Source organism: Austrofundulus limnaeus, unplaced genomic scaffold (assembly GCF_001266775.1).
Source record: "Austrofundulus limnaeus strain Quisiro unplaced genomic scaffold, Austrofundulus_limnaeus-1.0 Scaffold43, whole genome shotgun sequence".
Lineage (NCBI taxonomy): Eukaryota > Metazoa > Chordata > Actinopteri > Cyprinodontiformes > Rivulidae > Austrofundulus > Austrofundulus limnaeus.
In genome coordinates this window covers 936,249-946,236 of record NW_013952445.1, presented here as the reverse complement: position 1 = coordinate 946,236, position 9,988 = coordinate 936,249, and the positions used below count along the sequence as shown (strand labels likewise).

At 39.3% G+C, this 9,988-nt stretch overlaps 1 protein-coding gene across 1 annotated transcript in view; it reads right to left on the bottom strand.

The window, feature by feature from the left end:
• The window catches only part of pde6c (phosphodiesterase 6C, cGMP-specific, cone, alpha prime), a 12,083-nt gene extending 5,131 nt beyond the window's left edge, over window positions 1-6,952 (bottom strand). Inside the window, exons 1-16 of the mRNA XM_014007598.1 lie at window positions 5,499-6,952; window positions 4,634-4,786; window positions 3,814-3,903; window positions 3,562-3,702; window positions 3,418-3,492; window positions 3,018-3,082; window positions 2,791-2,857; window positions 2,605-2,652; window positions 2,357-2,506; window positions 2,123-2,266; window positions 1,853-1,918; window positions 1,564-1,719; window positions 982-1,089; window positions 567-676; window positions 394-481; window positions 193-293 (exon numbers count right to left, since the gene is read on the bottom strand). Coding sequence (XP_013863052.1) covers window positions 193-293; window positions 394-481; window positions 567-676; window positions 982-1,089; window positions 1,564-1,719; window positions 1,853-1,918; window positions 2,123-2,266; window positions 2,357-2,506; window positions 2,605-2,652; window positions 2,791-2,857; window positions 3,018-3,082; window positions 3,418-3,492; window positions 3,562-3,702; window positions 3,814-3,903; window positions 4,634-4,786; window positions 5,499-5,966 — 2,030 coding nt within the window. The 5' untranslated portion in view covers window positions 5,967-6,952. The remainder of the gene's footprint in view (window positions 1-192; window positions 294-393; window positions 482-566; window positions 677-981; window positions 1,090-1,563; window positions 1,720-1,852; window positions 1,919-2,122; window positions 2,267-2,356; window positions 2,507-2,604; window positions 2,653-2,790; window positions 2,858-3,017; window positions 3,083-3,417; window positions 3,493-3,561; window positions 3,703-3,813; window positions 3,904-4,633; window positions 4,787-5,498) is intronic.
• Between the last annotated feature and the right edge of the window lie 3,036 nt (window positions 6,953-9,988).

The window sequence follows — 9,988 nt, the reverse complement described above, 5'->3', positions numbered from 1 at the left end:
TATATATATACTGTATTTTTTTAAATATCCTCATGTATTCATTTGTTAGATAATCGTCTTTTTGTTTTTTTTACACTGTCATTTATTCTTCATTGTATTTCCTCATTATTTTACTTTTCTTCATATATTTTTTAACTACACGCCTTGCCTTCCATAAAAGCGATTGCATGTACGCGTTCATTRTAAACCTACTTGAAATAAAGGGCCAGGTCGGTGGCGATGATGCAAACGTCAAACAGGTGCTGCACGTTCTCGAACTGACGCTTCTGAAGGTTGCAGAAAATGTTCAAAGCCTGTGAGAGACAACAGCAACAACAAAAGGTCAGCGTCGGTGTTTTCACGTCGGCCGTTGTTTTTCTGTTTTATTCACGCAGAAGGAACCGAGCCCTCCACCTCTTCTCCCATCAGCGTCTTGCTGTACTCCAAATGGTGCCTCTCCATGATGGAGGAGCCGTGAAGTTTGGCCAGAGGAGACGCACTCCTGCAGACAATAATAAACAAAAACAACATTTTCAAACACAATAAACACAYCCCCTGTCATGATCAGAGTAAGTGTTTTTACTTGCTTTGTCTGGTAGAGGTTGTTGGTTCCTCTGTGGTCGATATCATGGCAGAAAGCTGCAGCCACCATGGCAAAGGCATCTAGATCTGAATAGTACTTCCTCAGCTTTCCTGTCTGTAATTTATAAAAAAAAAAACAGGAAGTGGTAAATTTGTGAATAAAGACAATAAAAACAGACGTGTTAACATTTGAATATAGCAGCTGTGTCCAATCCTGGTCCTCGAGTKTCTGTATGTTGTACTTGTTTCCTTGCTCCAGCACACCTGTTTCAGTGACTGAATCACCTCTTCAAGTTCTGCAAAAGCCTGTCAATCACTCATTTGTTCAAATCAGGTTGGTTGGAGCAGAGAAACCAAAACATGCAGGAAAGCGGCCCCTCGAGGACCAGGATTGGACACCCCCGCTGAAAAAAGCTTTACCTGCAGTAAGCAGAACATGGTGTGGCCTACATTAAAACCATGCCTCCAGTTGTGGTAGGTAATGGAACGGTAACCCTTCCTCACAGTGTACATCCACCTGGTCAGCGTCTGAGAGGGGAAATAACGAGATCATATTCAAAGAAAAACATCAGAGGAAATGTGTTAGGGATGGAAATTGCATCATTTCAGCGCCTGAGGAAACGTTTTCTGCTTTTACAGCTACTACGACTTGTTGTCATGGCACAGGCCGTAACAGTTTCACCAGCAACACCATGAATGTTCTCCATTTAAAGGTGGATTTTGTTTGTTTGTTGAAATAAACATGTTATAAAAAATGTACATTAATTCCTCTGTTGTAAAAGTTCAATTTAAAGCCAGGAAATCAATGCAGAAAATCTTTGCAAAAAATGTTAAACCCTGATAAGATCTGAGGTGAAAGGATCTGCAGAATAATGAGCTCAATTCACACAGTCACATCTCAGAACATGGTAGGTATGTTCGCACCCCCCCTTTACCAAAGGCACCTTTAAGCACCTTGTTAGAGTTACTCTGCTGAAACCAGTGACAGACGGACTGACTCACCTCTGCAGGAACTTTAAACTTTTCGACAACTCCGAGCTCAAAGAATATGCGAATGCCAGCTTTAATGAGGCCGAACTCCGAAACGGGGAAGTCGCTGAAGCCAAACGAGTACAGGTTCTCTCCGTCGACGTTGTCGGCTGGTGGGCAGTTTGATCTCTGAAACAGAAACGAACAGTCCGGATCACACACCAAAAAAAAAAAAAGGCCAACTATGACTCCTTTTTTCTGCCCCCACTTTAAAACACCAGTTATTGCAAGTTCTGGGAGATGTAGGATGAAAAATACATACCAGTAGTTTGTACATCTCCTTCTGGTCACAGTCTTCAGGATCCGCATCAAACTTCTCTTTGGTGTTCTGGTCAGAGAACAGAATGACAGCTACGCTCTACCTCTGAGCACATCTACAGCAAATTCTATTCAAATTTCTTCTTCTTATGTGTTTTGAGGCCAGTGCTTATACTCTAATGTTAGTTGCCTATAGTAGATAGAGAAAACTAATGGTATAAATTACAAATGCATCAAGATAAATGTATTTTTAAGGACAAATGTTGGGACTGACCAGAATGGACTGAAGCTCATCTGTGGTGCACTTTGTCTGGTACATGAGCATCTCTTGAGCGATGTCTTTTCTGTACTCGAGGCGGTTCAGTCGGTCGTAGGTGTCACAGTTCAGCCATGACCACCCAAGGAACTGGGTCAGAGCCTGGAGCAAATAATAAAACAAAACAAGATGAGACTGTGAAATAACAAAGTGACTCGGCGTAAAGTTTTAACAATCATCCAGAACCCTAACCTCAGTGATCTGTTCATCGTATTCATCAAACGGCTTGCCGTCTTTCCGGTTGAAGAAAGTGGCGATGCCCACGATTTCTTCTTTCTTGTTGACGATGGGCAGCGACAGGACGTTCTTGATGACGAACCCCGTTTCGTCCACGGCCTCTTTCTGCACAGCAGACACGAGAGTCACATCGAGACTCCCTCCCTCCCTCSYTCCTCATTAAATGTTTTAATGGAAAGTGTCGGCGTGTGTTCCAGACGTACCTGGAAAGTGAAGTAGTCGTCTGCAGCAACGTTCATCATGTTGCAGATCTGAGGGCGGTCACATAAAAACATTACAATTAAATACCCATGATTTCCTTAAACAGCTGCAAATAAATGAATAGTTAGGGATAGGTCTAGTTTCCTTTTTTAATTCAAGTAGTTTTAACTATGAACTGCATCACTTACAAAACCATTTTCTGCAACATATGTAGGCAGTCCGCTAGCCAAAGCCCAGTGATCTGCAGGTGGACCTCTGAAAGGACACATATGTCAAACATTTATGTAATACAATCATTTTTACATTTAAAATACATATTTATCATAGCTTCATTCTTTTAAGATAACAAGTTAGTACAAGTAACAAACTAATGCAACAAGATACTCGAAGTATGTTTGAAGCCAATGTTTCTTACGGTATGACTTTGATTTCTTCTTTGCCTTCTAAGAGGTAGTCAATGATCTTGTAAAAGACGATTTCCTGCGGGGGAAAAATGAAGTAAAGGTCTGGTAGAAAACAAACTACTCATCTTTAAAGTGATCTTTTGAAGTGGGGCTCTGTGACACTGTTTGAGGAATCATCATCTTACCTGTTGGAGACAACTCTAAAAACTACTTTATTTTGGAGAATTATCGTATAGATTCATTCTGATGGCTAATGAAGGTAATTRTTCAGAATTTCCCCACAGAACTCTTCTTCAAAAGATCCCAGCTATCACTTTAAGGAAAGCTACTTAGACATGGTTTTAGGAAATAAACACATTTAATAAACAAATTCAAAGGGCACCTTTATTAAAGAGAAAAATCATGTCTCACCCTGCCGTCTGGTGTTTTTGGTCCTTTATAGGGCTCCACGTCTCCAAGTTTCACAGGCCATTCATCATAAAATTCCTGAAGGAGAAATCGCACAATAAATATTGTTTTTAATGGCATCTAAATCAGCGTTTAACAAAAAGCCACCTTCTCTTTGGTCAAGTCCAGCAGACCCACGGAGTATCGTTCACACATCAGGTAGGTCCTCACAGTGTAGAGCGCTTTGTGGAACTGTCTCTCGATGTCTGTCAGCTCCTCAAACACCTTGCTGGCTGACCAGAGCAGCACCTGGAGCCACACAAGGCAGTAAGGTTCCCAGCACAACATGAGTCTTGATTCTGAGTGGAAGAACTGGTGAAAATACTTTTCTTTGTAATTAATTGAATTCATCCACTTTACCTGACTCCTCCTGGACTCCACGTTGAACATGTAGGCTGTGTGATGCTGCAGGGTGATGACTTGGGCAAAAGTCATGTACTTGTGAAAAAGCTGTTGGGGAAAAAAAATAAAATCAGTTTCTTACAGAACTGGAGCATAGACAGATTGGAACAATTCACAATACAGTAAAAGAAAATGTAAAATCGTTTCCCCAAGCAAAGATTTGAACTGTTTAGGGAAGAAAAAATGCAAAGTCTGTTGCATATATTTACTTTATTTAAAGCATAGATTGCTTTTGTTTACATAATCTTGGCAGAGTAAAAACCGTTCTAAATACTTAGAATGCATAGTTTTAAGATTTAACATTGTCTCCTGAACAAAACACCACCATAATAAGCAAACATTGCCAGCGACAGCAGCCCTCTGCTGACACGTGTGTTCAGTAAGAATCAGGCGGTAAAGACAACATCTCCATCTGACCCAGTTTATTCTTGATGGAATTGGGCCTCAGGGGGATTTTTATGGCTCCAGAGGCAGCAATGAATGTGTTCTGATAGAGACCGCTGAGAGAACCCATTTCGATTTACTTTTTTTCTCAGGTTGAATGCTGAGGAAACAACCAAAACCACCAAAGCAGTTGAGTCTGATTGGCTTCTCCTGCTGTAATGAGGGGGCTTTGTGCTCCGCTGGTGGGATGTAATCACAGAAATAATCTCTTTTCAGCTGAACTTTCAGGAGAAGTTTTAAACACCGATTGTCGGATCCTTTGGCGTTAGCACCTCCGTCTGCTCAACAAATGGATAAAGGTAGATGCACTGCTCTCGTTAAGGTCTGTTCCTACCTTCTCATCCTCTGGAGTGAATGCATCAGCTCCTATTTTGTTAAGTGTCATGACCACCCCGATACAATCCTTTTCAACCATAATGGGGAAACTCATCACACACTTGGTTTTGTATCCCGTCTGTTTGTCCACAAAGTCACAATACTTTGGATTCTGGATAGAAGAAAAAAAAAAGAAAATAAGACACTTGTATTAATTAAATCTAAAAGCTGAGTAAAATAAATCCTAAGCAAAGAACAGTTACTCTTAAATATTACGTTTTATGCAGCTAAATGATGTTTTCTTGAACAAATTTTATCTTATATGTTAAGACATAAAGAGACTTGGCGCCAATTAGTAGTTTTAGAATTGTGTTAATTAAACAAGATGGCAACGTAAAGGATTCTTAACTTTAGCTAAGCTAAATTTAGCTCTGAATTTAGCTCAAGATAAAACCTAAAAATTTTAGCAAATAAGAATATTGTGCACTGGTATATCTCATTTATTTGTACCTTTTATTTGTAAATACATTTTAAGTAATAATCGCAAAATACCAGCTATGTTTAAAGCTTTCAAAATAACTTAACTGACTTCCAACGCAAATTCCCTGGAATCTCATTATGTAAGCTAGGCTATAAATAAAAATAGTTAGGCCCAAAATAAATACATCTTTTGTCAGGTTCACAGTGAACAGAAAGAAACTTGGCTTTGTTTTTACAGAAATGGAAACTTGCTTAAACTTTTAAAAACAAAATGCACACGAGACGCTAATTTAAGTGTTTGCTATTAGACCTTTTTTTTTTGCTTTTCCCGCCAAGAAAATCCCACCAAAAATCAAAAAATAAATTTTTTTGCCAAAGCTTGGTAAAGCTTCCAACTCTCTCACCTTTGTCACGTCTGCAACACTTTGCGGTTTTTTGGAGGTTGCTGTGAAACCAACTATACCCATATCAGTGGGGAAAACAATTTCACTCTGGGGGTTCACTAAATTGGCTTCATATTTGGATGTCGGTGTCACGTCGAAGAGGCAAGAGGCGAGCTCGGGGGTTCCGTTTCTCGAGCGGCACATGAAAAAGCTGACCCTGTCGGCCTGCACGATCAGTGCAATCCTCTGCAACACTTTGTGAATGCCTTTCTCCATGTTCCCCTGCTTCTGCAGCTCCTGGACCAACTCGAAAACGATGGCCGCCTCTTGCACCGAGTTAACATCCTTGAACGATGCAGTGTCTTTGATATCGAGCTGTCCAGAGAAGGCGGCGGTAAGAGCCTCGGCGCGCAATTTTTTGTCAAAGTACTCTTTGGCGAACTGTGGGTTGTTCTCCAAATACTTCTCCACACTATCCTTGTCTGCCATTTTGACCGAAATCAGTGTCCTCTTGCTGGTTTTCTTCTTTCTACCAATGCATCACCTGCAGGGAAATTAAAAGCAAACAAAAAAATGTAGGCAGTGTTCTCGCCGTCAGGGTTGCAACGAATCAATTAGCGTCCCTTCGAAAGAACGTGCATCTTCCTTGGTGGACACAGCCCATGTCCACCAACAGACAGAACAGGACAGAATGCAGCTTAGAGGCTGAAAGGATCAACGTGGCCACTAATTAACGTGACGTCAGGGCAGTAAAAACCCCGCTTTAAGCATCCTTAACCTGCAAATCCCAACGCTGATCATTTCACATGGAGCAATCCTGCCTAGCTAAGGGAGAGTGAGATGTTGGCAAGTCAGATGCTTAGCTGGACACCTGAGCCACATCCAGGCAGGATGTAATCAACACCGCATAATACGACGAGGTAAATAAGTGGAGAAAGCGCCGAAGAAAACAAACATCAACAACGCTTTGTCGGTTTACTTTATAATTCAAGTCTATCTTCAGACATAGACCAGACTTGTCCCACCTATAGAGCTTCTTCCTAAGGGAGCTTAAGTACCTTGTTATAGCATGGGAGGATTATATGCCCACAGACTTTTAACAGGCCCCACATCATCTTGCATACTTAAGAAGTAAGACAGTTATATTAAGACAGACAGCACTGCTGCAAGTAGTAGGGTTCTATGTTTTTTAAGAAAGTCCATTTTAAGATTTTACGTGCTCCATGTTCACTTTTTGTGTTCGAGTTTGAGCTTTTTTGCAGAGTTTGATTCTTTGTGGTACTATTTTAAGCTTTTTCACAAAATGTTTTTGCAGTACGTCTCTGCCAACACACCCTTTAAGCACAATGCCATCTTTTTTCCTTACACGTTCAATTCAATTSAAAAATACTTTATTGATTCCAAAAGGAAATCACAGATACATACCAACCGTTTCAGCCCTGTGACTACCTCGCTCAGCAATTCAAAGGTGTAATGGCAGTAGACTGACTTCCGAKCTCAAATCCCAACAGGGAGGTGTTTCAGACTGATACGAGTTTGTTTTGTGAAAGAACCCTTTGACTCAGAGATTTTTTTTGTAAAAGAAATTAAGTGTAAATGAGACATCTGTTTCTCCGTTAAACCTGAAACTAAAAGGTTATTTACAGAAATTAAATGGTGAATAAAAAAAAACGAAAATGTTCTTTTGTTACTTTTTGACCATAACCACCCGTTGGTATAGGCATATTTTTCCCCCAGAAGAAAATTAAAAAATAGTAGCTACTGTTAAGTTCAATTTTTTTTGTTGTTGCTGTTTTTAACATTATTTCTTTGCTCAGCTATTCAAAAATCATTTTAGGGTGTTTTGAAATGTTCTAGAGTTTTGTTTCTGCTGCAAATAAGACCCACTTTAAGTCATTTTCCACTGTTCAGTGTCCCTGACAGGAAAGACTTGGGAAAAAGACAATTAATAAAACCCACCGGCTCAGAGGATCCAGGTCCTTCCCTAATAATTTTTAGTGTTGTAAAAAGCACCTGAATGCTGTTTCATCCAGAACATTGTTTCCAGCTCAGGTGTTCTGCCACGGCTGATGCTATTGTGTATTATTAGCACAGCACTTCAGACCCATTTTTAAAGCAATTTCCACAAATTTTAAGCTTTTCACATGTGCTTTTATGGCCTTAGAAATCAGGGGGAAATAGTCACAGAAGGGTGTAATTTCTCAACAGTTAAATGCTCCATAACGACACCTCCCAAAACAACAACAAATAAGCATAGTAATAACATGCAACATCACTTACTATGTTATTACAGGTCCATTTCATGAGACCATTTATAGCCAGTGAGTGGACTCACAGCACCCTCACCCTCTCTTGTTTAAACAATTTAAGCAATCAAGAGACAGGAGCTTTTCCAGCCTCAAATAGCCTCCCCGGGAGCCAAGCCTGCATTAGTTCCTGTAAATGTACTGTCCTTATTTTTGCTACAGTGAAGTAAGTACCTAAATAGTGTCCTGTCGGCAGCAATGATCACGTGCAGCGCCATGATAGCAGCCCATATAATGTTCTCAATGGGAACGTAGTCTACTTGTGCTCTAATGAAATCATCATGAAGGTATCAGTACGTGGATTGTAAACCAGCCAATTTGCAGGGATGTGGATGTCTGAGAGGAAGGCCTTAAACGAAGATGGCTGGCCACTATTACCGTATAATGGAGTTAGCTTCTAAGAAGTTCTTTCAGGAAGGGCGAATATATGTGTACAAGTTACAGGTGCACTTTAGAAAGAGAAAATCTGGTGAGAGGTTGGATTTCAAGAGAGGACAAAACATAGACAGGTCAGCCGGTAGAATGATGTATTTTAACACGTTTGAGTTTTGAAAAGATTCATGTAAAATCATTTGTCTGAGTCATACTTTTCTTTTTTTGAAAAAAAAAATCTTTAAAATGAGTGGGGTTCTGTGGAACCGCTATAAACAAACAATATCTTACTTGCTATAGATAGCTCTTCAAATGACCTCAGTTTGAAAATTTAGTTAAATTCTTACCATACTGATGAGTTAATGCCTAGTCAAACACTGTTTTAGTAGCTTTTACACTTTTGTTAATTTAGCATTGTGCAATTTTATTTTCCAGAAATAGAAGGTCCTACAGCTAGCTGCTGCTGCCATTGCAAAAACACAAAATTATATTTATCTTACACTGAAATGCAAAACTGAACTGTGTGTAAGCATTTACAAAGTGGGATTTTTGTGAACCAATAGTATTTTTATTATTATTATTTTAATTTATGTTGTTTAAGGATGACAGCAGCTAAGTTTAGTCTTTGGCTCTATGCCGACTAGTTGACGCATCAGTCAAGTCGAATTCAAACTATGTTTTTCAAATTGAGGTTGTTTGAAAGACTATCTACAACAGATGATAGATTATTTATTCACAATCTTCACAAAATATAAATCTCTATCTAAAGATGGTGTCATGTACTTATGTAATCATTACTGAAGGGGAAAGGTCATTTTTCTTTAGAATAATTTAAATTTTTCAAAAGATCCAAATTTTTAAAAACTTCTAGTAAAATAATCTATGTGCTTCTGTCATACGGTGYCATTTCTATTTGCAAAGCCTAAAACTTCTTTTGGAAACTATGTTTTTAACCATAAGATGTTTTAATCAACCTTAAGCGTCTGTGAGGGTTTGTGTTACATGAGCTTGACACGCTATCCGCAGTTTATTGGCAGTTTATTTGCTGCCAATAAACTGCTCAAAATATTAAATGCATACACAAAACCTGGCAGCAAAACATTATTTATCGTTTCATTGCCAGTTTTGAAGATTAAGAAACGTTGAGTCGCCTCTGGCCAAAATCCAACTGCTAATGTTTATGTTTAAGAGTGATAGTGCTGTTTTTCTTCTTTTTTTTCTGGCCAGGTCTGTGGTTATGTAAGCTGCAGATGTTTGACTCTGCTGTGGCTCCTTTAGGTCTCAGACGTGCCTGTTTTTTTTTTAATACCAGCATCAATTTCTAACAAATGGGCCTCGAAACATTTAAGTATGATGGAAAGCAGATCTGAACTGGAGATATGAAAACATTTTTCTCTTGCAATCACCGTTACATTTGTTAATTTTAAAGGGATACTCTGGTCATTTTTGAGTGGATAGTCTTTCAAATCGTTATTATTTCAGTTTCTTATCAACCACAGTCCTTTCCAGCTGCAGTCTGAGCAGGAGATGTTCCCCTCTCTGCAATTTGAAAGCAAATGAATTGAGCATATGCAAAGACACCTCTGGTTGTACCTGTTCAGTCTGTACATGCCACATTTTCTTTGTCTAAAGCAGGGGTGAGCAATCCTGGTCCTCGAGAGCCGCAGCCCAGCATGTTTTACTTTTTTCTCTGCTCAAACACACCTGATTTGAATGAATGGGTGATTATTAGGCTTCTGTAGTACGGAGGACCGAAACTGACATAATTAAAAATAAAAGCAGATATATATAAATTGACTAATAAATAAATACACTTAAAGTGCACCAATAAAA